General features: G+C 37.9%; 1 protein-coding gene across 20 annotated transcripts in view; it reads right to left on the reverse strand.

Moving 5' to 3' along the window:
- Positions 1–26762, reverse strand: part of MYO3B (myosin IIIB) — a 256067-nt gene that overhangs the window by 165018 nt on the left and 64287 nt on the right. For 17 of the 20 annotated variants that reach the window (XR_004241144.1, XM_032114004.1, XM_032114002.1 and 14 more), the window contains 2 exons: positions 15906–15971; positions 4655–4810 (listed from right to left, as the gene is read on the reverse strand). The exons of 1 other annotated variant lie outside the window; for it this stretch is intronic. Coding sequence is in view for 18 of the 19 variants with exons in the window: in XM_032114004.1 (XP_031969895.1) it covers positions 4655–4810; positions 15906–15971 (222 nt within the window). In the remaining variant the exon portion in view is untranslated. The remainder of the gene's footprint in view (positions 1–4654; positions 4811–15905; positions 15972–26762) is intronic. 2 more of the 20 variants (XM_032114008.1, XM_032114013.1) reach the window with 2 other exon arrangements.

Below are 26762 nucleotides of genomic sequence, written 5' to 3' on the forward strand. Positions count from 1 at the left end.
ACTTTTATAAAAATAGAACTAGTGGAATACTTAACACTGAATAAATTTCTTAGAATGAAACTTCATACAATTGTTATTATGTCAAAGCTGTTAATGAAAGTGTATTGATGCTAATTAGCCATTATGCTTTGGTATTGTTAGAAAACACACACAGTTAACTGACAGCTTATAAAAGGGATATTGATAACAAAGATAATAGCCAGAGCTCATCCTTACACAGCTGTGACATTGGACTTTCTCACCAAGTTTTTCCCCACAAGAGTATAAGACATAAGCATTGTAGGAGTGGAGTGCTAATGCTGAAATGGCAAAACACAAGAATTTCAATCTAAAAGATGCCAACAGATGAAGAATCTTCTTCCTCATTACAAGTGTGGAAATTCTGGCTGGGTTTTCAGAAAACACCTATTTGCATAAGGATAGAAGATATCTGCATCTCACCAATTGCCGCTGTTATCCCCAGAGAACGGTGAAAATCACGACATAAAACCAGGTCAGATGATATGGCCGAAGCAAGAGCTCCGCTCCATTTAATGAAAAACTCATCTTATATAATGCGTTTCGCAATAAAGAAATTCCATGATTGGCCCTTGGCTAGCCACCCACCACAGTAAGCGGCTGAGTGGTATAACCACCCACTTCAAAATATTATTCTCACAATTCCATTGTTCTCACAACAGCTTGCAGGTGTAGAAATGGTTTCCATTCTCTCAAACTGCTGTCCATCCAGTTCGCATGAGAATGAAAGCTTTCACAGAGAAGCTGTGAGAAGCTGGATTTCTCTGTTTCTCAGCTAAAGCATGAGAAAGGAAAAACTTCACAAATGCTTCAGCAGCTGGAAAATTCCTCTGCTCCTGTCTTTTAGCATCCACAACCAATGAAAATAATTTAGGGAAACTGGTAGAAAAGTTTCGAAGAGTACCTTTTTCATAAAAGAAGCAGGATGAATTGTTAATGTCATTTTAAACGTGGTCTTTTACTAGCATAAACATTTTATTTTTATTATTAATTTTTAACCTAAAGGAAATCAGAGAATATAAAATTCTCTAGTAAGTTGCTTCATGGAAAACTAACAACAATGATGTTTCAGTCAGTGGCTCCAGAGGCCAACCCAAATAATCCTGCCAAAAGGGGCCAGCTTGTTTCTTTCTACAACTCTCCTGCTTATTCCTGGTCATGTGAAGCATTCCCTCCTTCACTTCAGCTATATCACCTGAGGCACCTCTCTGCAATCACTAACAGAGTAGAAAATTATCTGTGTGTTTCTATTGGCTTAGTTTTTTTCTCTCACTGTAGAAGTCCAACCTCAGGAGGCTTCTGACAATCACTGAAGCTGAAATTAAAATGACATCAAGAGTTTGTTCCTGGGAGTTGAGGGAAAATGAGAGAAAGAAGCCAGTTCTCTCCTTTTCACTAGCAGTGCACTGCTAGATAAGCTCTCCATGTCTCTCTTTCACATGCTCTAAGTCATTACTACTGACTTTCAAGTCTGCAGGCTTGTTCTCAAGCATAGTAACCTGAAGTGATGCACCAAGATAGGCAAAACTGGCATGGCTCCATCGGAAAGAGAATCCTATTAAAAACCCCACAGGTGCTGAGTCAGTGCAGAGTCAAAAGACACAAATCCAAAGCACCACCCTGGAAGACTTTCATATGAAGACAAAACTTAGATACCTCCCGATCAGTTGTCATCACCAGTGACTCCCTGGGCTACCTCAAAGAAGAAGTGCTATTAACCCAAGCATACTGAGATTTTCTAGTTTCTGGAAATTTTCAGCCTGTGGTCTGAGAACATTTTCTCTTACTTATCTTTTAAATGATTGATCGGTAGTGTTGCTCTACTCCTAAATTTGGGTGTCTGTTTTTCTTTATTTCTGAACACCAGGAAATTAATGTACATTTAATTGTACCTGTCATGAGCGCATCAATAAACAGAAAAAGCATGTGCTATATTCAATGTTGTAATAGAAAGGTTTTGCTTAACATGGGTTTGAATTGGCCTTATTTACTTTGATGTGGTCACTATACACTCAGATGACTTCATTACAAATGAATCATTACAGATGATCATTACAAATGAATGTCCGTAAATTTTCTACTGTTGTGGTGGCTAAGTCCACTTTACACCCCCCAAATTGCCCTAAAAGTGGTCTCTCCTTACAACACTGTGCTAGAAAGTTCTCCCTTTGTCTAGATTCTGCTGGCCACTGGTCCTCTCCCCCCTCCCATCCCTTTTCCCACTGGCCCCTGTTATATCATTCAACCTTGTCTCTGCCCCCTAGCCCTCAGACTACTGGTTTTGGATACTCTGCCCGCCTTTGGGAGTTTTCAGGATAAAACCGGCGCGGGCTTTCGGTTCTGGGTTCCTCTTGCCTCTGTTCCCTTCGGGGTGCTGCCATTAAACACCTCAGAATTGCACGCAGAGAACCCCTCTCGCCTCTGTCTCTGGTTCATGCACGGCCTGTGGGTGTGAGCGGCTGTTCGCGACCACCTGTGAGGGTGAGGTTGTGTGCACACCTGGGTGCTGCCAGAGCGCCGCCTGAGCGTCTCCACGAGGGACCCAGTAGGAATAAACACGGCATCGATCCACCAAAGCCCTCCACAATATTCTACAGTATCATCTGGTCATATGTTCTTCTGCATGTCAAATTTTGTATTGAAAATTATGTTGTAGATGCATTACAGAGGTTTTAAAGGCTTTTAACTGGTAACAATTTTCCTAGAGGGTACAATAGCCCTATTACAGAGCCAAGTCTTTTACTATTATGAGGCGATGCCAATCCTCTGGGGAAAATTACAATTAGATGTACTTGGTGGTTGGTTCTTCTGTAATAATCTTATGTTCCTATTCCAGTATTAACTGTCTGGCCCACAGACTTAGTATTTTGCAGGGATATGCTCTTGCTATCTCATTGAACTTTGTACCAATTTGATCAAGTTCAAAATCTTTAGAATATCATTCTGAACAATATGCTGTAGATTTCAGTGGTAAACAATAACTAGATTTCTGTCCTCACTGAGCATGCTCTCAACCCTGATCACAGTGGGCTGGTGCTTCATAGAACAAGCAAGGATACCACAGTATAATGCTAAAACGATCAGAAAGATTTTTGTTTGAAAATAAAATATTTAAGCTGGGTTAGGTGGTGATGGGACAGACAAGGAGTTAAACTCCCTCAGATGAGCACTGATTCATACTAGGGTGCTGGGAAGCAAAATCCTTCCTACATTCTAGTCATGTGTAAGGTGCAGAAGCTTGTCTGTTGCAGCACACCCAGTTAATACATCAAAAGGCTTGAGAAAAGAAATGCTGTCTTGGTCTTGGTTCTTCGTCATTCCACAATATGGAGCTCAATCCCAGAAGAATGTATTGGAATACCATGACAAATCCATTCCAGAGCTCCTCTTAGCACAAGGATCATTCCACTCTGTCTATATGTGCAATCAGGTCAACAGCTGGAAAAATTCTTATACCTCTTGGACCAGCCATGCAATAGTTGCAGGCAATGTGATCTGTGAGGTGCTATATGGGGAAGGAATCTTAGGAAACTAGAAAAAGCAGAAACTTCTATTGTAATGCTGGCATAACTCCCTCGCCCACAGTGAGCATTTCCAGGTATGTTTCCTCAGAAAACAAAGAAAACAACAAGAACAAACACACACACCTCACAAAAACAAACAAACAAAAACCCACCACCCACAGAAGTCAGCTTCACCTTGAAACTGTACTTAACAGTCATTCCTTTATTTTAACTTATACATTTTTGTTTGGGCCTTTAGCATTTAAGCCACAGAGTTTTATGGCATGTAAGTATATACATGTTTATGACTTATGAATCATAACATCTAATTTACTTAATCAACATTAGTAAGTAGTTATTTATAATAATGGGCCAGAGCTTATCTAACTCTAGAATTTCATATTACAGAATGATTGCTGAGCTTGGGACAGTGTGTTCATTTGCATTTAATTCTCTTTTGAAATAGTGAAATTCTGCCACCCTCTGGACAACAACTAAACTAAGACATATTTACAATCAGCCTCAAAAGATGCCACTTCTGCTGATAAACATGCATTGCTTTTTAAGCACATTTATAATTAATTACTGGGCTGAATGAAAAAAATAGAAGTTGTTATTAAACTGCAGACAAAACAACTACTTTCAGTACTTATCAGCCTTCTTACTAATAGGATTTAATCAAACAGCAAACTTCAAAATTTTCTGTTCTTAACTTTTTCTAGTAGACACTTGAATGCTCACAGTTGTATTTTTAAAGATCTGTTACCAAAGCATGATATAATTTTTCATGCCAACGTATATTTCCACAAATCAGAACATTCTGGAATTATCAACATCTTTCCGACCAAGCCAAATGAGAACAAGTATAGAACAGAGTTCAGTGGGAGAAAAAAAGGCAAAAAAGGTTGCATTACAGCAGATCAAAATAGCTTTAAAAATTATTAAAAGGAAAACACGTCTCTTACATTCACATGGCAAGCAGCACTTATTGCTAAAAATACTGCCAAACAACACATTGATATGATCATTCAAAACAGTAAAAGCCTCATGCGAAATTTCAATTTGTGCTTCCAGTGTAAGTGTGGGGAAGGAGGGCTGTAGCATATATGTTGCTACTGTAGCTGGTACAGTACCTTGTTTTGGCTACGGAGCCTAGCTGCTGTTGTTCTTGGATGAGCTCAGCCAGCTGTTTTTGCAGAGACATATCTTTACCATGTACTTGTTTAATAAACGGATGTTCCAAAAGATGGGTGACTGAAGGACGCTTTTCAAAATCTTTGATTAGACACCTGTGACAGACAAGTAGGGGTCTCAGACAATGATCTTATTTCATTACAGCATGAACTGAGTCAGCTTACTGTGTGGCTGTTACTCTGGTTTTTTTTCCACTTATTTGAGTTCCTCATTATGTAACAAGACTCTTCCACACTGCAATAAATCTGGCATAAAATACTTAGCTAAGTGAATGCACTCCACAAGTATACAAGTATAAAGGCTACAAATTTGAGCTTCTTTAATCTCTCTTTTAACTGTAACTAGATAAAAGGAAAAAATGACATTGTATCCTGTAAGAGCTGTACAGTTAATATACATAAAAATTAAGATGAATAGACAATACTTCATTCACTTTAGTTTTCTACCTACTCTCTGATGAGAGTTTGACTATGAACTATAGGACATAGCCTATTAAAACCATGACTGAAACCTGTGGTACAACACTAATCAGAATGACTTCATATAGAGCTTTGTTTTTAAAATGAATGTTACGGGTAGATATTCTATATCGCCATGATGACTGTCAGCATAAGAATTATAAAAAAACCTGCCAACCTGTATAATTCAGTCTGGAAGAGAAAGGAATGAGTCAGAATTAAATGCTAGCCAGGGTACCAAAGTTCTTTCTGTGATAGAAACAGGTGAACTAGTAATGAGTAAAGAAATACATCCTATTAAATCAGCGTAAAATAAAGTACCATGCTGGTTTATATAATCAAGATTTAAATTTGGAGAAGCCATCACTCAAGTTGAATTATTTTCTGCATAATAAAGCTGAAATAATACCGTTCAAACAGAAGAATGGTCCAACAGGATAACACTGCTTTCAAGTATCCTCTAATTAATAATATTAAAACATTCTGTTCATCTTGCTCAAATAATAATGATATTGAAATTATTTGAGAATGTGAAAAAGAAGTGCTGCAATTCAGTATATACCTCCCTTCTAGTATTTATAATTTTAGCAAATTATAGCTCAAGATGAATTTATTTGATGAGATGCATTCATATTACATACTTCACAATTTCATTTCATATTTGCTGAATAATTACCTAAAGTACTTCCCTTGTAGGGCCAAATATCACAAATAAAGACTATCATTTTAGCCAAAAGTTCAATGAAACTTTAATTATATTTTATATTCTAGTAATAAAAGTAACAATGTACAAAATTTAAACTACATTACGAAAAATCATACACATTAATTGATTTCAAATACTACCAAACACATTAGCAAGTTATTAAAGTTTAGCCTCACCTCAAAGACTTTACTGAAGACTAAAGTCTGGTCTTAAAATGATCCTGAAATATCTTTGAACATAACTTTAATAGTTTAGGTTCCCAAAAACCATTTTGCAAACCTCTTCTGTACATCTAGTCCAGAAAAGAAAGTCTGTAAAATGTGTTACCAGTTTTGGAACTATTCTGGTGGATTTTGCTACAGGCTAGAACTGTAGTCTCCTGATAGAAACACTAAAGCAACACAACCTGCTTTATCTCCATCCCTCTGAGTGCAAGGCTATAAATACCAGTCCTTCCCCTCCATGAAAAGATCCATCATTAGCCTTGAACAGGTTCTGACAACCCCCCCTACCCCTTTTCTTTTTTGTAATCTGCAAATTTTAAAAGCCAATACACCCACACAGACAATATGGTCCATGCCAATCCTTTTTAAATTCATGTTTCCTGAGAAAAAGGAAAAAAGCATTTGAAAAGAAAGACAACATTAATCAGGAAGACAGAGGAAAACAGAACAAAACAACAAATGCTACGCGTTACACAAATTCACAGATTGATGGCAAGTATCTGAAGTGGAGATTTCAGTCTGAAAAGCCCATGCACTCAGGATTTTTACCATTCTATCAATAATTCCAAATTTGCAGTATTTGTTTTATTGTTAATATATAAATGTTCTTATTAAATTTGACTTCATCTGAAGTTTTTCAGTACTATAACTGAATCCAAGTGAATCTATGTCATAGGGTCATGAATAGTTTGTGTTGGAAGGGACCTTTCAAGGTCATCTAGTCCAAACCCCCTGCAATGCACAGGGACATCAACTATATCATGTTGCTCAGACCCCTGTTCAACTTGACCTTGAGTGTTTCCAGGGATGGGGCACCTACCAACCTGTGTCAGTGTTTCACCTCAACGTAAAAAATGTCCTCCTGACATCTAGTCTGAATCTACTCTATTTTAGTTTAAAAGCATTATCTCTTGTCCTATCACAAAAGGCACTTGCTTTTCAGATAATAACACTAGAGTTTAAATGGATTCTCTTCAAAAAATTACACAGTTCCAGAGAGGATATCTTGTGTTTATCAAAGTGGGAAGAACATACAAACCTTTGACCTGGTAGCATGCAGTTATTAATAAGAATTCTCTGAGCTCTGAACAATGCACCCACAGAGACACTCAACAGACAGGATACAGAAGTTGCATGAGAGTTTTTCTGTATAGATAGCCCCTAGGCGAAACATCCAAATGTCCAGGATACTGCACTCATAGTGGAAGCCCAACAAGAAGAGACATTTCGGAGAAAAAATTTCTTAGCTTCTCTATTGCACACCTGAAATTGGAGTTTTTTAGGTCTGGCAGATGTTTTAATGAGCACAGGTAAGTTCTGTGAAGGAGGTGATCTTGGAGATCTTTAGGATTATCTTTGCTTCTGTTGCATAATCCTGCCAATCCCCCACTGACTATTTACTTTGTGTGCATGCTTCACCTTTGCAACAATTGATGTTTTTCTACTGTCTCATATAAATGCAGCCTTCATTCTCTGGTAGTAGGATATTGCTGCAGTCTGTGTTCATGTAGGATATTGCTTGAAACACAACCAAAACTTTGCTAAATCTCAGGATGACTAAGTTAATGAGACAAGGCACATCAACATGATTCTGTGATCAAACTCTGTTCCAAGCTGAGACAGAGCACACCTCCTATTGTGCCAAATTTGTGCCTGCATCAGAAGAACAGAGTCCTTTCAGACGGTTAATGAGATGACACAACAAAGCAGAGAGCAAGTAACTAACAGCTGTGCAAGGGTGAGGGAGAGCTGCTTAAATTCATGTCTGTAACTTTCTATGTCAGTACTTCAGGGAAGAGACTGACTGGAATGAACATTTCCACTGGAGCTGGTTTAATTCATCAAGTCAAATGGCAAGTTCCTGGCACTTTAAAAACACAGCATCAGACAGACCAGGCAGGCCACAGGGAACTCAAGTGTGTATGGCACACACTTCTTTAAATAGCAGAAGTTTTGACACAGTCACTTCTAGAAACTACTCCTTACAAGGCTTCAAATGCAGTAAACAGCTTGCAGCTTAGTCACTGTAAGTATTGTGGGCTCACTGTGTACTCAAATATTCTGTGCCAATTTGATGTCTCACCAGGCTTGCTGTGATGGAATGTCATGGTAAGCTGTCATGTGACACTGAAAACACAGCCCTTACGTTTCTCAGTGCATATTCCTTTGTCTTTATTCCTCTCTATGTAGGAAAGACCTATTAATACTCTGCTTCTACACACTGTCAGTTCAACTGTGTTGCTTTTAGTGCAGCATGAATGCCTGCTGCTGCTGCTGTTCTTGATCAACATCATCTGTAAAATAACAATTCTTGGGCCACCATCTAAGTGCTAATGAAAAATGATGCATCAGACTGCCAGTGTCACTGCAGGTGTTCAATAAGGTGTCATCGTCATCCTCCTGGAAGCAGTATTGACACTCTAATGCTCTTCAAAAAAATAAAATTAATATAGAATATCAGCTCTTGAAATGCTAAATCCTGCACAAAGGTGAGAACTATCACAAAGTTTTCTACTGACCTGCACTCTGATGGAATTAGAATGTGTGGAAAAGTTAATTATATGGGTGTCTGAGTTCATTGTTGCCAGTAAATTCAGTGAGGAGATGTATCTAACATATAGGCCAGAAAAAAAGAAATCAAGAAGTAATTAACAAAAATTCAGTAATATTAACATTTGAAGGAGTACAGTAACAAAACAGCTTTCACAATTTCACTCATCACAAAATACTCTGAAATCAGCATGTGCACTGTACAAGTGAAAAACAACATTTAAAGGATTCCTATTAAGGAAGGATTTGCTTCTGAGGAAAAAAGAAAACTAAAATATCTTCAGCTTCTCATCTGAGCATTCATTTAAGACCAGTTTGGAATAGTTAGCTCAGGCACTGTCAAACATCAACCATGCTGCAATTATTCATAAAACCAGTAAATGTGCTGCACCCGCAAATTCAGCCAATTTGTTTGGCTTGTGGAAATTTAAAAAAAAAAAAAAGAAAAAAGAAAAAGGTAGTGCATTAGTTTGAACTGAGAAAATTGACTAGCAAATCTACTACAAGATGGGTTCCAAATAAGGTATGATGAAAGTATCACATTTGGTCTGCTATTTTTTGGATCTAAAATAACAGAAAGGCTAAGTAAGTAGAGATAAAAAAAAATGTATGTTTGCCTTGACAAAAGTCAATCCATTATCTAATTTGAAATTCTAGTATCTTCCATCATGCTTTCTTAGCTAAAAATTAATTCTCAGAATTCATTAGCGTCACTACATTAAACATAGGTTGCAGCCATTTGCTGCAATCTCACAGCCAGGCTCCTAAGCACCATTTCCATTCTGCCACAATAACAAGCAAAGATGAAGCATTTATTAGCAGAGGATAAGAGCAGCCTCCCATCCACATAGGTCCATCTGAGACAGCCTCTAAAAATTCACTGGCTGCTTGCACTCGGATGATAACATTGTTGGAATTGCTGGGTCTCGACAATGTAAACAGCCATTTCAAAAACAGCGAATCAGATGGCTGAAATGGAGAGATATTTATCAGCATTCATCAGCTAATATTTACTAATGAATAAACGGAAAGAAACATTTCATAAGAACTGCAGTGGTGGTCTAAGTCTCCTGTGTGTTCAGAAATAGAAAAATAATTACAACGTCACTCACTACTGCAGCCAAACCTAAGTAGAGCAGCAGCAGTTCTTTCTTTCAAAAATTCTCTTTCATCAGATCTATTATGATCTATTTGACCCCAAGTACTTTCTTTAAAAAGAAAGAAACCAAGCAGCTGTAACTCTCATAGCTTAGTTACATTATGATTTATCACCAGTATTTTTTTTTTCAATTATTACATTTTATAAATGCCACATTTTCTGATGATCTCTTATCTGCTAGAAGTGTATTGCTAGAACTCATTTTGTCTCATAACCCAAATATCCAACCAGACATCAAGCAACTATTTAACATCTACATGCACAGAAGATCCATAGGTTAATATTCGGAAGGAATTATGACTGTCCATCAGACTCTGTATTAGAGCTGGGGAATTCACACAACAGCCTCTGGGTGACAGTGATATAAAGTCCCTGTGCTGTTGAACTGTTATCTGTTAGCTAAAGTCCTCATTGCCACTCCTCTGGTCCCTATCTCCCTGCCACTCCCTGGCTCATCAGGGTGCTTTCCCCATCACCTGCTCCTCTCACAGCTCTAGACCATTCTCCCCTGCCTGCCACATATTTCACTCCTTGCACAACTACCTGCTGTCTAGCAGTGAGAAATCTTTCCAGGACTCTGTTATTAGGATAAAAGAGCTTTCCAGTGTCTTGAATCAGACTTCAGGCCATCCTGAGGTGCTAAGATCCTCTCCTCCCAATCCCAGAAAATACAGTTACCAGATTACCCCCAAAGATAGAGATGGCTCCACTAAGGTTCTAGAGTGGAAATTTCCCAGAGGAAGAAGAGTAAGGTCATATCTACTTGAAAGGAGGGAGCATTCACTCCTAAGCAGGGAGAATGAGCTCTCTAGGTTCTGAGACTTTTTTTCACTCCACATACTTGCCTGATTACTTACATCACAAGGTTGCTTCATGATGCAAGATTAATGAAATCAAGACCATGACCTCAACTGGGTTGACTCCCCCTGCTTAGAGAAATGGAAGGACAGACACTGACAAGCAAGATCATCTAGGCCAGGTACATTAGGTCAGAAACTTTCCAGTCAAAGAAGGAAAAATAACAATCTCTGAGATTTTTTTAGCTGGTTAAAATGCTCAGTAACTGAGTGTTCCTTCTACCTCTGTACCACATGTAGCTGTGGCAGGCACTGGTCAGTTACATGCAGCAGAGAGGTGGAGAAGACATTTCATGAATTACGTTTGCAGTAAGATGCAGGAATGTGCCTGCTTCTCTGACATTTCCCTGCTTTCCACTTCCAGGCTTGCCCAACCCCCACTGCTGCAGGTCACTAATTTGCAAAAGTGAACTAAAAAACTGTGACAGCTTTGCCAACACCATTTCTGTTTTCAGTCCTAATTCAGCAGGACTCACAGGATAGAAATAACCTTATCTTCAGGACTATAAATAGCTGTCCCTTTGCAAAAAGTAAATGCTGGGGACTAGGGATAGGTTAAATAGGTCTCCTGTCTTGCACAGCATCCCATGCTAAATAGTAAGGATTTTACTGTTCATTCTGCTACAATCAGATATCAGGATGAAAGACTGAATTTATGACAAAGAATTCAATCATCACATGCATGGTATAAATTCTGATGGTCAGAACACATTTATAACATTATTGATCTGCCTTTTGGTAGCAAATGCTGTAAATTACTAATCTTCCCCAAGAATGAGACAAATACTCAAACAATGAAATGTCACCATCACCTCTTTTCTTAATAAATCTTATTCCAGTTTAATGTTTAACATCAAGCACCATATAGTATAATTCAGAGCACACATCTGAAACATAACAAAGATTCTATCGCACTGAAATTGTAAAATTAGGTGTGGTAAATACCTTTACCTCTTCTAAGTCTTCAAAAATTACAACAGGTTTCCCAGCCTTATTTGAGCTGAGTAAGCATTACAATATATTTTGGCTCATATACATGGTTTAGCGAACAAACAACAAAAACTCTATGGAGTGGCACCTCTTGTAGCTCTTTAGCATGGGTCCGACAGTTGCTCATGTTGAAATCTTCGAAATTTTACCACTGACAACAGAAATACAACCAGAACAACTCTAGGGAGCATCTCAAAACCACAAAATACATTTATTTATTGTATGATTAAATTGATGAATAGCCTTTCATCAGCAATTGGTCTGCTCTGTTTCTTTGGTCTGTCCTTGAAGGCCCAGAAAAACAAAAACCCTTCAGAACCTTGTACAACTGAAGCTTTTTATTAGACACAGTATGTTTTGCATGTGTACCAGATATTCTCCCTTACGTACCTATCCCACTTTGACACTATAGCATGCAGCTGATTTGAGGCAGGCTTTTTACTACAACGGCTCATTAGAAAGTAGAAGATAACTGTATTCTTTCTGTATGTCCATTCCTCTGTATAAATATATATGTTCCATGAAATGTTCAAAAGTGGTGGAGATCTTTTGTCAGGTACTAAAATTCAGTATTTCAAGAGCTTGCATCAATGAACGAAATGCAAAAATATACAGATTTGGTGGTAACCTTACACATCGCAATCTGTATCTTTCTGGCATTTGCAAACCTCTGCCTTCCCAGGCACTGAAATTAGTAAGTTACCTCAAATGCGTATCATGCTCTCAGTGAAAGAAACAGTAAAGTGTTCTTCATGTAATATGAACAGAATGTCACTAAGCAATTGCTTAGATTGTGAAAAAACTTTATCTGCATTCAGAGAAGTTAAATATAAATGGACCACTTAAAACCCATATAATCTAGATCATCTATTAACTGAATAACTCTGAATGTAGACTAATCAATATGAAATTCAGCTTGCTAAGCCATGTTTAAATTGAGTACAAAAAAGGGAGTTTATCAGGACAAAAAAACTTATATTTGTACTGTATTTGCAATGTCATTGCTAAAGTTACATTCTGATGATAAATGTGACCATAAATCCTTAAGTTCACATTTTGACTTTATTACTTCCTGAATTTCTTAATTCTTTAATTCCCTCCAGCTCAAGAATGACTAATTAATTCAAAGACCCATAATAGCTAATCATTGGTTAAATAAATTTAGAAGAAGAATGTCTGTCTCTGGAGATACCACTTTTAGTTTTAATTAAAATTACCATTTTGTGATGTAATGTAAATAAAAGCTATTGCATTCTTCTGCTACAAGAACATATTAACTCTTTTATTTATCCCTAGAGATCAGTCAAGCTTTGAAGTGCCAAGAAAATTATTTGCCACTGCTGTGGTAGTTTACATGATCTTACAGAAATGGTAAAAATGCTATTGATATGTAGATAAAATAAAGATAAATAATTATTTATCAGATTACAATGGGAGAGACAAATTTTTATGCACAATCACAGTAGTACAGAAAAATACACATACATAAAACTTTATTGACCTTTTAGAAATATGTATGTGCTGCCTGTATCTTAGTAGATACCAAATACAAAATTGGGCTGGTATCAAGAGATGAGAGCTGAAATTGTGTCTTCTCTTTATTTTTTTAAAACAAAATATCTAACTCAGATTCACTATCTTCATTGTAAAAATCCTTATGAGAACACTACATTACAGTCTTCATCTCAAGTCAAGGTCAACAGAGCTGGGAATAGAAACATATATTCACCAATCTAAAAACTATCTTGGCACTCTCCATTCAGATTTTGTAAATATTGCATCTTACTAAAATGCTGCTGCAAAATCATCATCTCTTGGGGCAGTAGTATCATAATTAAAAATAGAGACTTCATTTCTGAAAAATATATGATCACAATTTTAACAGCTTAAAGAGTTACCAACAATGAAACTTCCAGCTCAGGCATGTTGTAAATCACTGTAATATGTTAGAGACCACTTATAAAAAAAATGCCTCTTGAGACGATGGCATTTCAAGGAACGGCAAAGTGGGGTGAAAAAAAGCTACAGTGACAAGGTTTGGCAATCTTGGCATAAACAAAATTATCGCATAAACCAAACTGAAATCAAAAGCTTAGCCAAAGCTACATGCTCAGCTTTGGTCAGTACACAGGTCTGGCCCTCAACTTGAATAGATAAGCTTGTTATGCAAATGATGTTAGCATCAAGAAGGAGGTAGATAATGAAATTATTCAAAAGCTAATCACTCATCACAAGGGTGACAGAAACATCAGGCAAGGTCCTAACATATGGATAAAAGGCAGTATGGAATTTATACAATCACTACTTTTAATTTATCATAACTAGGCTGTCACAAGGCGGGCATAAACAAATGCATAACTAATGCATATAAATGAGCCAATTATCAGTAATGGCTAAAAGGTTTGCAGTTGTATGATCCAATGTTTCATGATCTAAATTTTTCTAGAAAATCAACTAATGTAAATCTAAGCCCCCATAAAAACATTTTGTAACCTCTGTATCGTAACAACTTTACAAACACATGCCCAAGAATACAAAAATGTCAGAGAGAATTCAATTTCAGTATTCTCTTAAAGGCAGCTATAACATAGGGTATTTATTACAATTGTTGCACTTCTCCATGTTAAGAGAACTGTGTATGAGCATATTTCCTTAGTTCATTGTGCATATCACTGTAAAAATGAAAAGCAAGAATTGAGAACCTGCAAAAGTTGATGGTGAGGAAGTAATTAAGCAAAAGTAAGTAATAATCCATGTGATTAAAAAGATACAATTTGAAGATATAGAAAACTCAAAGGACAAGATTAAAAACAAATTTAGCCATAAAGTATTAACATCTGACTTGTTTTATGAACAGTGCACACTGAACTAAAGGACTGAACAAATGCTAAGAAATGTTTAACTGAGTTTTTGTGTTGTCCTCAAGCTCAGTGGGGACTTCTAAAAGGGAAGATACCAAGAAAGAAAAACTTATATAACAATGCTGAAGGTTAATGCACATTGTTCCTGAGACAGGAATGTAATCTTATTTACCAGGTGCAGTAACTTTCTAAAGCACAAGTGGAATATAATCCACCAGTGGTAGTCCCCCAGAATACAGCCTTTAAATACAACACAATCAATGGTTTCTTATAATAGAATGAAATTCATCTATCACTTGGTGACCCCTGTACTTAAACACTGAATCTGCCATAGATCCCAATGTACACTGCTGTGTAAACAAGGACAGGCATTATGGAGAACCAGAACTTGGAGCAATCTGCTCTAGAGGAATGTACTTCTACTACCTGCATGGAAGAGATTCTGAGTTACATTGCAGCAATAATAGCAATGGCCTTCCTCTGTAGGTCAAACATTACACTGTATCTCACCTTCCTGTCTGGTTAAAGATCAGCATAGTAAATAACGATATTTGTCACAGATTACTGGTAAAATTTGCACCAGTGTTTTTATTTTTAACTTCTGAAATGGAAAGGCACTAGTATGCAACAAGCTGAAAAAATATCAGGTAGGATATTGTACTCTACAAGTAATTGGATACACCAAGGAATAGAACAGATTCAAAAGGCAGATGTGCATATTTACAAACCTATCTTGAAAAGTCTGTACTGACAAGTGGTGTTATAATAGTATTCCCCACGTTACACCATTTGGGCTGTAATAGGTTCCAATGAAATACTGAAGAATACTAAGAATCACTCATAAAAGTTGCAGTAAGACTTTTGAATATAATGCTAACAACTACTAAACTGTGATTTCCTAGTTTCACTGTAAAAAGAAAAAAGTAAAGAAAAAGCTTATTTTAGTTTGGTGACAGCTGCATTCATTATGCTCTTTGTACTACTGGTGCTCAATTACATAGTGGATACACAACCTACTGAACCTTAGTAAAGTTCTTTCTTATCTTTCAAATTCTTATTTTAAATTGACCAGCAGTCATTTTCACTAATCCTTTTTTCTGCTCAACACAAAATTTCACTGGAAAACCATCAAGGAAATCAGGTATATTTTATAAACTTGTTCCAGGTCCACAAAAATCAAAAGACGCTCAAATGAAGAAAATTACGTAAGAAGATCAAATTGCACTGTAAAGCTTCCAAAAAGTTAGGCATGGTCTAGAGTCTGTGAAAAGAAAACTGTAGTGAAAAACCTGCAAAAGCAAAAACTCCATAAGAAAATTCTGTTTTCAGATTGGCACACATAGGTCTTGCTAAATAAGCTGTTTTTAAAAGAAAATAAAACTCACTGTGAAATGAAATGGTTGAATCCTCTGCACCATTTTTCAGGATGTAGCAAAGTAGGTGGAGGGTTTCTGAAAAACAAGTATTTGAGATTTCAAATGTTAATGTTATCTCACAGATAGTCATCAAAGATGTTACTGGTTCCACCAAGGAGAAGATGATAATTGAGAAAATAATAGTCAAATTGTCTATGTGTCACCTTCGGATGCCTGTTGTTTTTTTCTTGCTGTTGCTTATTCACTGACAGCTCTCTTTTCATGTCCTTCTCCTTTTATGTCAATACCTGTGAAGTTGGTAGTCAGTATAGCTCACAGTGTACTTCCCAACACTTCCCTTTCAATTCAGCCTGACTGAAAACGCAATACTAATCTAGCCATGAAACCACTTTAACTCTTTGCCCAAGATCACTTATTCTGATCAAAACTTTTGAAGTTTCAATAAGAACAACCTGTAGCATTTTCAGTCTGGGTTTCAATCTGTATTCAGTTTGGATGACACTGTAAGCTCTAAAACTGTTAAAAATAGATGTTATTTTTAAACTGACATCTAGCAGACAGTATTTTTACATTACATAGTAAGATGGCCTTTGTAAAAATAATTTTTTCAACTCTGATAAGTTTCATATTTGACATATAATTACTTTCCTTCCTGATTTTTACTGTTACAGTTTAGTTACATAAACATACAAAGCAAGACCTATAGGTCACATTAAAGGAACCAAATTTTAAGAGGCTCAAATTTAAGTGGACCAACTTACAGCAGGAATTGTTTGTAAAATCATATATTAGATTATACTGCGTTATCCTCCAGAGGTTTCTTTTGAAGCTTAAAATTTGCGAAGTACTGAAGCCTAATTTAACTTTTTAAGATTAAACTTGTGGTTTATGAAACCTTAATGATTTATCTTTTGCTGTATTTGAGGGTCATGTATTACTGAACTGGCAGGGAAAAACAATCACAGTAAGGCTTATTCTACAACAGAAACACACAGTAATATTCTGGATTGTATCATCACAAATCATGTCATTTATACTGTGGCCACATTCCACAGAATAACACTCCTAGGAAGCATCTCACAAAACAAAAAGGAAAACAGCATAAGCAACATAAGTTAGTGCTGATTTGCTCAATAGGCATGAGTTTTTCATGCATATTCATTGAAAAATGCATTCTATTTAACAATTACTCTAAAAAATACAAGCAAGTGGGTTTGAAAAAAAATTGCAATGTGGCTTTGTAATAGATGGGCCACTTTTGCTCATTTTCAAAACAAATGCAGCCATCAAATTACACTGCAGGATGACAAGTTTGCTGAGATTACTATCTTACTACCTTTCTCTTTTGCTTCAGAAGACTAAGGGAATACAATTTTCTTCACGAAGTGAAGAAATCCAGAATGTTTGAGATGTACATTATTTAGCAAATCTATGATTAGGAAAAAAAATATATGATTGGTTATTTTCAATGACAATAACATTTCATGGTTGTCTCTCCTTTACCAGGCTCATACGTTCATGCACATCACAGAATCTGATTTTTTACAAGCATTAAAAAAAAAGACGACTATTTCCAGGAATACTTGTAGAAAAAAAAAAAAAAATCCTATATCAAAGAAAGATAAACTTTAAAAATATCTTTGTCTATAATAAAAATGGTTATCAGTCCAGATATCCCACATATGTGACCTCTGAAAACAGCTTTGAGAAACAGCCAGCTGGGGTTAGTGTATGTTTCAGTCTTTATACTGCAGGAATGGTACTCTATCTGACATTTTGGATTCTGATGAACAACTAGCTTCTATTGTACTGTGAAGTACAGTGTATTTCCTTTTATAATTATACTAGTACTGTCTACTGAATATTTACTGTGAAGTTTTGAATTTCATAGCAAAGTAATTTGGTTTTTCAAAAGCTCAATTACTATTAATGAAATATGCAGTTTTGTCTTTTCTGTTTACAATGTTTCAAAAGGCTTTCCAGATGGTAACAATGTTGCTGACAAAAAGCATATGGTTTGGAGGCTTTGTTAACAATCTCACAAGGAACTTTCTGAAAAAAGACACAGAGATACTTTCCATTAGTTGCAGATGTTATGATGGAAACAGGTGGTATTTCATCATGGAAGAACAGATCAGTAGAGTAGATGTCATTCAGGAAATACAGTTTGTCATTTGCAGGTTAATGATTAATGAAGAAAGCCATCTTTTTAACCATACAGAACATGTTTTGTCTAAGAAATTACTAAGCTACTAAGGTCTCACTGACAGCTACTCTCTTTGGCTGACCCAAATCAACACAACCAAGGAAGTACTAACTGCACAGATGTTATCTTGAGCCTGATACTTTTGTATTTGTTGATAGAAGATACTATGTTGTTCTTAGTGCTTTTGTAGCAAAACCATTCAACTCTGTACTTACACGACTATAAACTGATGTTTCTGGTATCCCATCTGTAAAATTGAGCTGATAAACAAAATCAGAACCTTAATTCATTAGCATCTGTAAATTACCTTTGTTCCCCTTGATGAAAAACATTACCTTAACTACAAAGTAAAAAATCAGCCCATCCTTTTCTGACATCATGTGAATAAATGATTTCCAGAAAGAGGCATAAGAGCATCAGTTTCCTACCTTCACTTTGCCTAAGACACTAGAAACTGTTTCATGGTGATAGCAGAAGACACGACTGCTTCCATGGCACCTTGGAGGTGGATTTCTGCAGTAAAGGCTCTAAGTTCTAGGGTAATAGGAAAAGGAAGATATGCAAAGGTAACTCTAAATTGTTTTCGTAAGCACACCTAGTCTTTTGCAGTTTGAAATTAATAGTCCATTAAGATACCTGTAAGTCATATCCCGATTCATATCTCATTAAAGAGAAAAGGTAAAACAACTCACATGCATCATCAGATGCTAAACCACAGAGAAACAACACTTGCCTGACCACTTCAGCTCAAGGATGAAACTAGGACCATTTTGGATTCCATGTTAATTCCATTAAGGAGTTCTGTTGCTTTTGTGTACTTGCGCCAGCCAACATCATTGCATTTCGCCAACACCTGGCTATTTCTACAGCACTCAAAACACACTCATAGAAAAACTAAAACGCTACCTCTCATTAACTTGCTGACATAACTTATTCTACTTTTTTCACATAAAATTAGAACACTTCGCATGCTATCTTTCAATCATCTTTGCCACATGTATAAGAAGCTGAGGCACAATATAGTCTCATTTTCTATTATATGTGATGGAAATTTTGAGAAGTAGATAGGAACATTATTGGAAAAAACAGCTATAATTGGGTCTGTCTTTTGAAAATGTCCTCTTTTGATGCAGGATGAGTAATCAACCATTTATTTCCCAACTTTGCCTTTTTTCCTTTAGTTCATTCTATAATTCATAATTAGTCACAGAACTACATGCTCTATTTCCTTAGGCAGATGCATTGCCCTTGTGAGTAGTTTTTCTATCCTTGCATTCAGTGCTTTCCACGGTCATACTAACGCTGTTTTTCACTGGGAGTTTTGCTTCAGCAAAGAATGCAGGGTCGAGACTGTACAAGACACCCACACAGGGGGACAATGTTCTTTCTAAGGACAAGAAGACATTAGCAAGCTTATCAAGCAAGAACTGCTGCTGAATTCTGACTGATACACACACAGCTGTATGCTGGAAATATTTTAATCTGTAGAGCTTTATGTGTTCCCATCATTCAAGCTGCCTCCAAAGTCACAGATGGTGAGACAAAATTGGTCATTTTACCACAGTAAGGCCAATGATGCAGTCCAGTGAGTACCACTCACCCTCTACATTAAACTGGGAACCTAATTACAGATCATGGATAATAGACATTTGTTGGTAATGAGAAAACAAATATTTTCATTTATGACAGAATTTTAAAAACTGAAAACACATCTACTATTTTTTAAACTACTTCAGTAAACATAGCCATACATTTTATCAACAGAAATCACGACGGTGCTTCCAATGACCAAACCGCAGCTGATCAACCTACCACATTGTTTCTAGTGAGAAATTAGCAGATGAACAACCAACACCTGTCACCATGTACAGGCTCTGACAATCACAGCCCCACACAAGCATGTTGAGAACTATTCTTCTAGCAGACTGAAGAGACTATAACTCTGTTGACAGTTTCCTAGGTTTATACACAGCTAGATTTTACATGAAAATACACTTTTCACGCATATTTCAAGTGAAACAGCCAAAGAAAAAAGACAAATTCAACCATGCATAATAGTATTTCCTTACAAAGGGTTACAGGAAAAGAATTATTTTTACTAAAATACATTAATAATTGACAATAATTAATACCTCATAAATTCTCATACAAGTTTAAAGTCCTGCTGCTCCAGTGCAGGACTCTCCACCTCTCCAGTAATCCCCCCAAAATAACCAGGTAATTCTCAAAAGGGCTCAGAAGATTCCCTGATACACTTGGTTTGTGGCCCATTCAAATCAATAAGAGGTGTTCACTGATCTGAAAGAAAAATTCAGACCCTAAACACTCTCCTATTCATCTGTCTCCTACTAAAGTCCACTGAAGTTCAACTGACTTCCAGTAATATATTTCACCAAAGTCCACTCATCAGGAAGCAGTGTACCGTTATCAGCTCTGTGAAGTTAAAATAAAAACTGTAGAAACCTGCAGAAGTGGAGAATCAGTACAAAATCCTCTGTGTATATGGAGGCAGGCCTTTGAAGATGCTTTTTAGGTCAGGAAAGATATCACCAATCTGAATGCTGTTACATGGAACCTCCATGGTTGGGAACCACCACTGTAATTTGCTCAAGAGACCAGGAGATCAGAAAGAATACAGGATTTACAACAAAACTGGAAGCAATATCAGAAGCATGGGATTGGGGCAAAAACAGCTCCAGGCCTAATGCAATTGTCTGCCTATTGAGTTGATCTATGGGACTCCAAAGGCAATTGAACATCCTCAAAATGCCAAGAATTGTGCAAGTCTTGACAGTATCAGGCACCAATCTTCCTTAAGTCTTCTTAACCAGATCTGTAAGCATGGCATTCCGATATCCAGACAACAAGGCGTAAACAATATCTTATGACTGTACATACCAAATCACAGCATATGAGACAACTGGAAAAGGTAGCAGCTACTTACAGGATCCTTAGTTTCTTAGGACTCAGCACAATTACATAAAACTTTCTTGGGCAAGAGAACAGACTAATGCTAAATCATAGTACTCTAACTATATAATCACAGAATATACTGAGTTGGAAGGAACCCATCAGGATCATTGAGTCCAGCTCCTGGCCCTACACAGGACATCCCCAAGAATCACACCATGTGCCTGAAAGTATTGTCCAGCTTCTTGAACTCTGTCAGGTTTGCTGCTGTGACCACTTCCCTGGGGAGCCTGTTCCACTGTTCAATCACCCTCTGGGTGAAAAACCTTTTTCTGATATCCAACCTAAACCTCTCCTGACTCAGCTTCATGTCATTTCCTCTGGTCTTGTCACTGGCCATGAGAGTAAAGAGATTGCCCCTCCAAAACCCCTCGCACCAATGTTGAAGGCTGCAGTGAGGCCTCCCTTCAGTCTCCTCTTCAGGCTGAACAGATCAAGTGACACCTCAGCCACTCCTCATATGGCTTCCCCTCCAGACCTTTCACCACTCCTCTGGACACTCTCCAATACTTTAATATCTTTTTCATATTGTGGTGCCCAAAACTGCACGTAATATTCAAGGTGAGGCTGCACCAGTGCAGAGCAGAGTGAAACAATCATCTTCTTTGCCCAGCTGGTGATGCTGTGCCTGATGCCCCCCAGGATGTGGTTGGCCCTCCTGGCTGCCAAGGCACTGATGACTCGTATTCAACTTAACCAGGACCCCCAGGTTCCTCTCCTCAGTGCTGCTCTCCAGCCTCTCAGTCCCCAGTCTATACACATAACCAGGGTTGCTCCATACCAGGTGCACAGTCTGGAACTTGGCCCTGCTAAACTTCACACAGTTGGTGATTGCCCATCTCTGATTTGTCAAGGTCTCTCTGCAGAGCTTCCCTGCCCTAAACAGTCATCAGCTCCTCTGAATTTGGTGTTGCTGGCAAACTTACTTAGTATCCCTTCAAGTTATGCACCCGGTCATTAATGAAGATGCTGAACAGAACAGGGCCAAGGATGAAGACTTGCAGGACCCCACTAGTGATCAGATGCCAGCCTGATGTTACTCCATTCACTATAACCCTTTGTGCCTGACCTGTGAGCCAGGTATTCACCCACCGCATAACCAGGTTATTCAGCTGTGTGCTGGACATATTGTCCAGAAGGATATCGGGAGAAACAGCATCAAAAGCTTTGCTGAAGTCCAAAATTATTATATCTACTGGCTTTCCTAGATCATCTAGGTGGGTTACCCTGCCATAGAAGGAAATCAGGTTTGACAAGCAGGACTTTCCCCTCAGGAAGCTGTGCTGGTTGTGATTGATGTCTGCATCATCCTCCAGGTACTTTTCAATACCTCCCAGAATAATCTGTTCCATGATTTTACCGGGCACTGAAGTGAGACTGACAGTCCTGTAGTTTCCAGGGTCCTCCTTCTTGCCCTCCTTGAAAATCAGGACAGTCAGATGGGACCTCTCTGGATTCTCAAGACTGTTCAAAAATCATTGAGAGAGGTTTTGCAATGACATCAGCTAGCTCCTTGAGGATTCTTGGACGAATCCCATCAGGCCCCATAGATTTGTAGAGATCCAGCTGGAGCATCAGATCCCACATAATTTCAGGGTTGACTGGGAGTTAGTTGATCATTCTCACAGTCATGGCTCTCCAGCTCAGGACACTGAGACTCCCTTGGTCTGTCATCCATGTTGAAGACAGAAGCAAAGAATGCATTAAATACCTCTGCCTTGTCCCTGTTCCTGCCTGTGAGCTGACCATCCTCATCCTATACTGGGATGATGTTGTTTCTACACTGCCTTTTGTCATTGGTATATTTGAAAAAAACTCTTCTTGTTGTCCCCCACACTTCTGGCCAGCTTCAGCTGGAGCTGAGCTATGGCCACACAAATTTTTTCCCAACAGTGGCAAGCAGCATCTCTGTACTCTTCCTGTGTCACCTGATCTTGCTTCCACTGGGCATGCACTTCCCTTTTAAGTCTTATTTCTAAGAGAAGATCCCTGGTCAGGCAAGCTGGCCTTCTGCCTCATCTGCTTGAGCTGCAACATTTGGGAATTGCCTGCTCCTGTGCCCTTAGGAGGGGATGTTTAAAAAGTGACCAGCACCGATGAACCCCAGCACCAGCAAAAACACTTTCCTGGGGGATTTTACATAGTAATTCCCTGAGAAGCCTGAAATTTGTTCTCCTCATGTCCAGAGTTGAGGTTTTGCTGGCACTTTTCCTCCTGTCAACAGAGATTTTAAACTTGTTCACTTTGTGATCACTGTGGCCAAGACAGCTGCCAATCTCCACTTTGCTCATGAGATGCTCTCTGTTGATCAAGGAGAGCATCCTTCTGAGTCCACTCCCTTAGGACCTGTTTCATAAAGTTGTCATCTAGGTTTTTTAAGAATCTTCTGGTGTGGTTTGTACCAGCTGTGTGATGCTCCCAGTTGCTTTCTGGAAAGTTGAAGTCCCCCACAAGGACAAGGGCAGTTGACTTGGAAGTGTCCCTTCCTCAAAGAAAAATTCATTAGCATCATTGTCCTGGCTAGGAGGTTTACAAAAGACTCTCATGATGGCATCCGCATTTGTTTGTCCCTTGATTCTTATCTAGAGGCTCTCAACTGCGCCATTGCCAACTGTGAGCTCCATTCATTCTAGCCTTTCCATTACATACAATGCCAGCCCAATCCCCATCTGTTCCTCCTTAAGAGCCTGTAACCATCAAACAGGGCACTCCAGCCAGAAGACTCATCCCACCAGGTTTCAATTATGCCAGTGATGTCAAATCTCTAGGACTGGGCCAAAGCTTTGAGCTCCTCTTGTTTGTTCCTTCTGCTGTGTGCACTAGTCTAGAAACATGTCAGGTGTTGTACTCTGTAGCCAACATCTCATGAAGCAGATTGAGGGATCCCATTAGTTTTCATTTTCTCAAGTTTTGGCACACCATCCCATTACTCATCACTACTAAGCTTGGTATTTTCCCTCTTTCAAGCTGAAGTTCAATCAATGAGCTCTTGCTAGCTCCTGTGCTGGAGCTCTTTTTCCCCTTTGAGAAAGGCACATCCCCTCAGGTGACAGTAGACCAGGTGTTGAACAGATCATCCCATGGTCAAAAACCTCACATTTTTTCCAATTACACCAGCCTCAGAGCCAAGCATTGACCTGATGGATCTGTCTACTCTTATCAGTATTATTCCTTGCTACTGGAAGGATTGATGAAATCACTACCAGTGCTCCTGATCCTTCAACCAATTGTCCCAAGGCCCTGAAGTCTCTTTTGATTGCCCTCAGAGTTCTATTTGTTATTTCATCGCTGGCAGCTTGAACAACCAATAACAGACAGCAATCAGAGGTCCTTACTGTGACCTGGAAAGTTTTCCATTTATGTCCCTTGCCTGAGCCCCTAGGGAGCACTGGTAAAATGACCTTTATTCTGTGAAAATGAAAGATACAGTACATCCTAGGAAAAGATTTGAAGAAAGGGGGAAGAAGGAGTATGCTCCTGCCGAGTTTGCTCTCCAGACACCTTTGCACTAGCAACTGATTCACTTCTACACAGTGTCATCTCCTTCCCTACTCTCCCCCTCCCTTTTCTCTGAGGACTCGTGTTCTTCTGTAAATATCTAATTCAAAACTGTTAATATACAACTTCAATAACTTCTCTTCCAGAATTATCAAAGGCATATATCTATTCAAATAATGTGTAAGCACCTTACTTCTAACAAGGCTATGCTGCTTTAAACCGAGACCAAAATCTACTGAGGGAAAAGAATCGGTTAAAAGCAAGCAGAACACAAGATATTGCTGCCTCATTACTGAAAGAAAAATATTCTTCTTGCTTAAGAATTTTACTTTTAATTACAGAAGCAGAGTTATCTGATATTCCCTCTTCACTGGAATTTTCCATAGGCTATACACAGTTACAGAAGTCTGGACTCAATCCAACAGCATATGATAAATTTATATTGAATTGAAATTCAAACAGACTACAGAATTCTAATTACCTGGAAAGGTCAAGGGTAGTAATCCACTTCTTACGGTTTGGGGTTTTTTTTTGTAATATAGGCTCTTGATCTAGTAAAAAACAAATTGGTTACCTGTTTTCCCTCTTTCTCAGAAGAGAATGATGGATATGTATTCTATAACACACTTGCCTCTTTTTGCTTATGTTTTTACATGACTATTAATTCTGCTGCCACTAAGTAGGTGACTTAGCAGGTTAACAATGAAATATGGGCTCAGCTGCAAAACAAATGCAAACCCACCAATAAACAAAATATCAACTAGGTCTTTAAAGCACACTTAAATCAAGATTTATTCACAAGTCTCCTGCTTATAATAGTTCATCAGGCAGAAAAATAATAAGCAAAAATAAATGGTAGAAGGTAGTCAGTTCCACAATTATGCACAAATCTCCTTTTGATTGTCAAGATTCACTTTATGCATTGCCAAAAGAGAAGTGCTTCACGAAGACTATAAAGAGGCTGTCAAAAGAAACTTTCTAAGAAACCTCCATCACATGAACCATCTGTGATTCAAAATGGTATGTATCTGATAAATGCCACCTTTAAAGTAACGAGTACGGACAGAAATAATGTGGTAAGCACATTAAACTATCTTGAAGGTCAAATAAAAACATTCAGAAAATGTATTAAACCAAATCTCAGTTATGTAATTTTTTTAGTCCATACAAAAAGAAAGAAAATGGAGGAAAAAGTATTGCAAAGTGTTCTGCTTGGGAACATCTGGATTATCTTTTGACTTTTTCCCTTGAATATTGCAATTCACAGGCCACTGGTTTCAGTCAGATTTGGCAGCCACAAGGTTTCATTAGCCTTTTTCAGAACCTGACAAGGCATCATTTATTTCTGTCATTTATTCTTCAGTTTCCAGTTTCAGTTTCTGGCTTCACTGAGACAGAAACAAGTGTTTCATTTCAGAAATAGTTTTGGATGGAGGTGAAAACATACAGCTTTGCATTCCAGTGGTCAAGCTTCCAACCAAAAATTCAGCATAATTGACTTATAATTATGCTTTGTTATCTTATATATTCACAGAAGTTTTGGAGAGTTAAAGAGGCTCAAGCAAATTAACAGCAATTGAAACAGGAAGTAACAGTAACAATTTTTATTTATAACCAGTTCTCATCTTTAGTGCAATGTAGTATTTTGCTTTTCTATTAAAATCATTGCTCTGTGAATTAGCAAAGCAGTAGAATGTCAGTTGCCAAAGAAATGAAAATGGGACAGCAATACTTCTGTGCCTGACTGAAATACATATGGTGGTGTCTAGACACTACACTTCTGTAGCTGGAATATTAAAATACTGCAATTACACAGCATATTTGTAGAAATTTATGGGAAAGTAAAATATCGTTTTATATCTGAAAGTGAAAATACCACAGATAAATTTCTAACGACAATTCTTGAATTGTACATGTTTCAAACTCCCACTGTACATTAGCCAGTTTAAGAGGCCTGAGTAGGTTACCTGCCTGGAGGCACTGCCCAGTGAAGCAGATCCACTCATGGAAAGCTAAAATTTGGCTCAAGAAAGACACAGAGGGATGCTACAAACTGTTTATTTTAAGCATAGGAAGATTGCCAAGGGAAGAACTAGACCATTTGGAGTCTGACATGGAACAGTGTACCACAGTTCTGTGCCCCTGCTGAGATCTCCCTCTGCCCAGGAGGGCAAAGCAGAGCAAAGGCCCTG

This window comes from Corvus moneduloides, chromosome 7 (genome assembly GCF_009650955.1).
Source record: "Corvus moneduloides isolate bCorMon1 chromosome 7, bCorMon1.pri, whole genome shotgun sequence".
NCBI classification, from domain to species: Eukaryota; Metazoa; Chordata; class Aves; order Passeriformes; family Corvidae; genus Corvus; species Corvus moneduloides.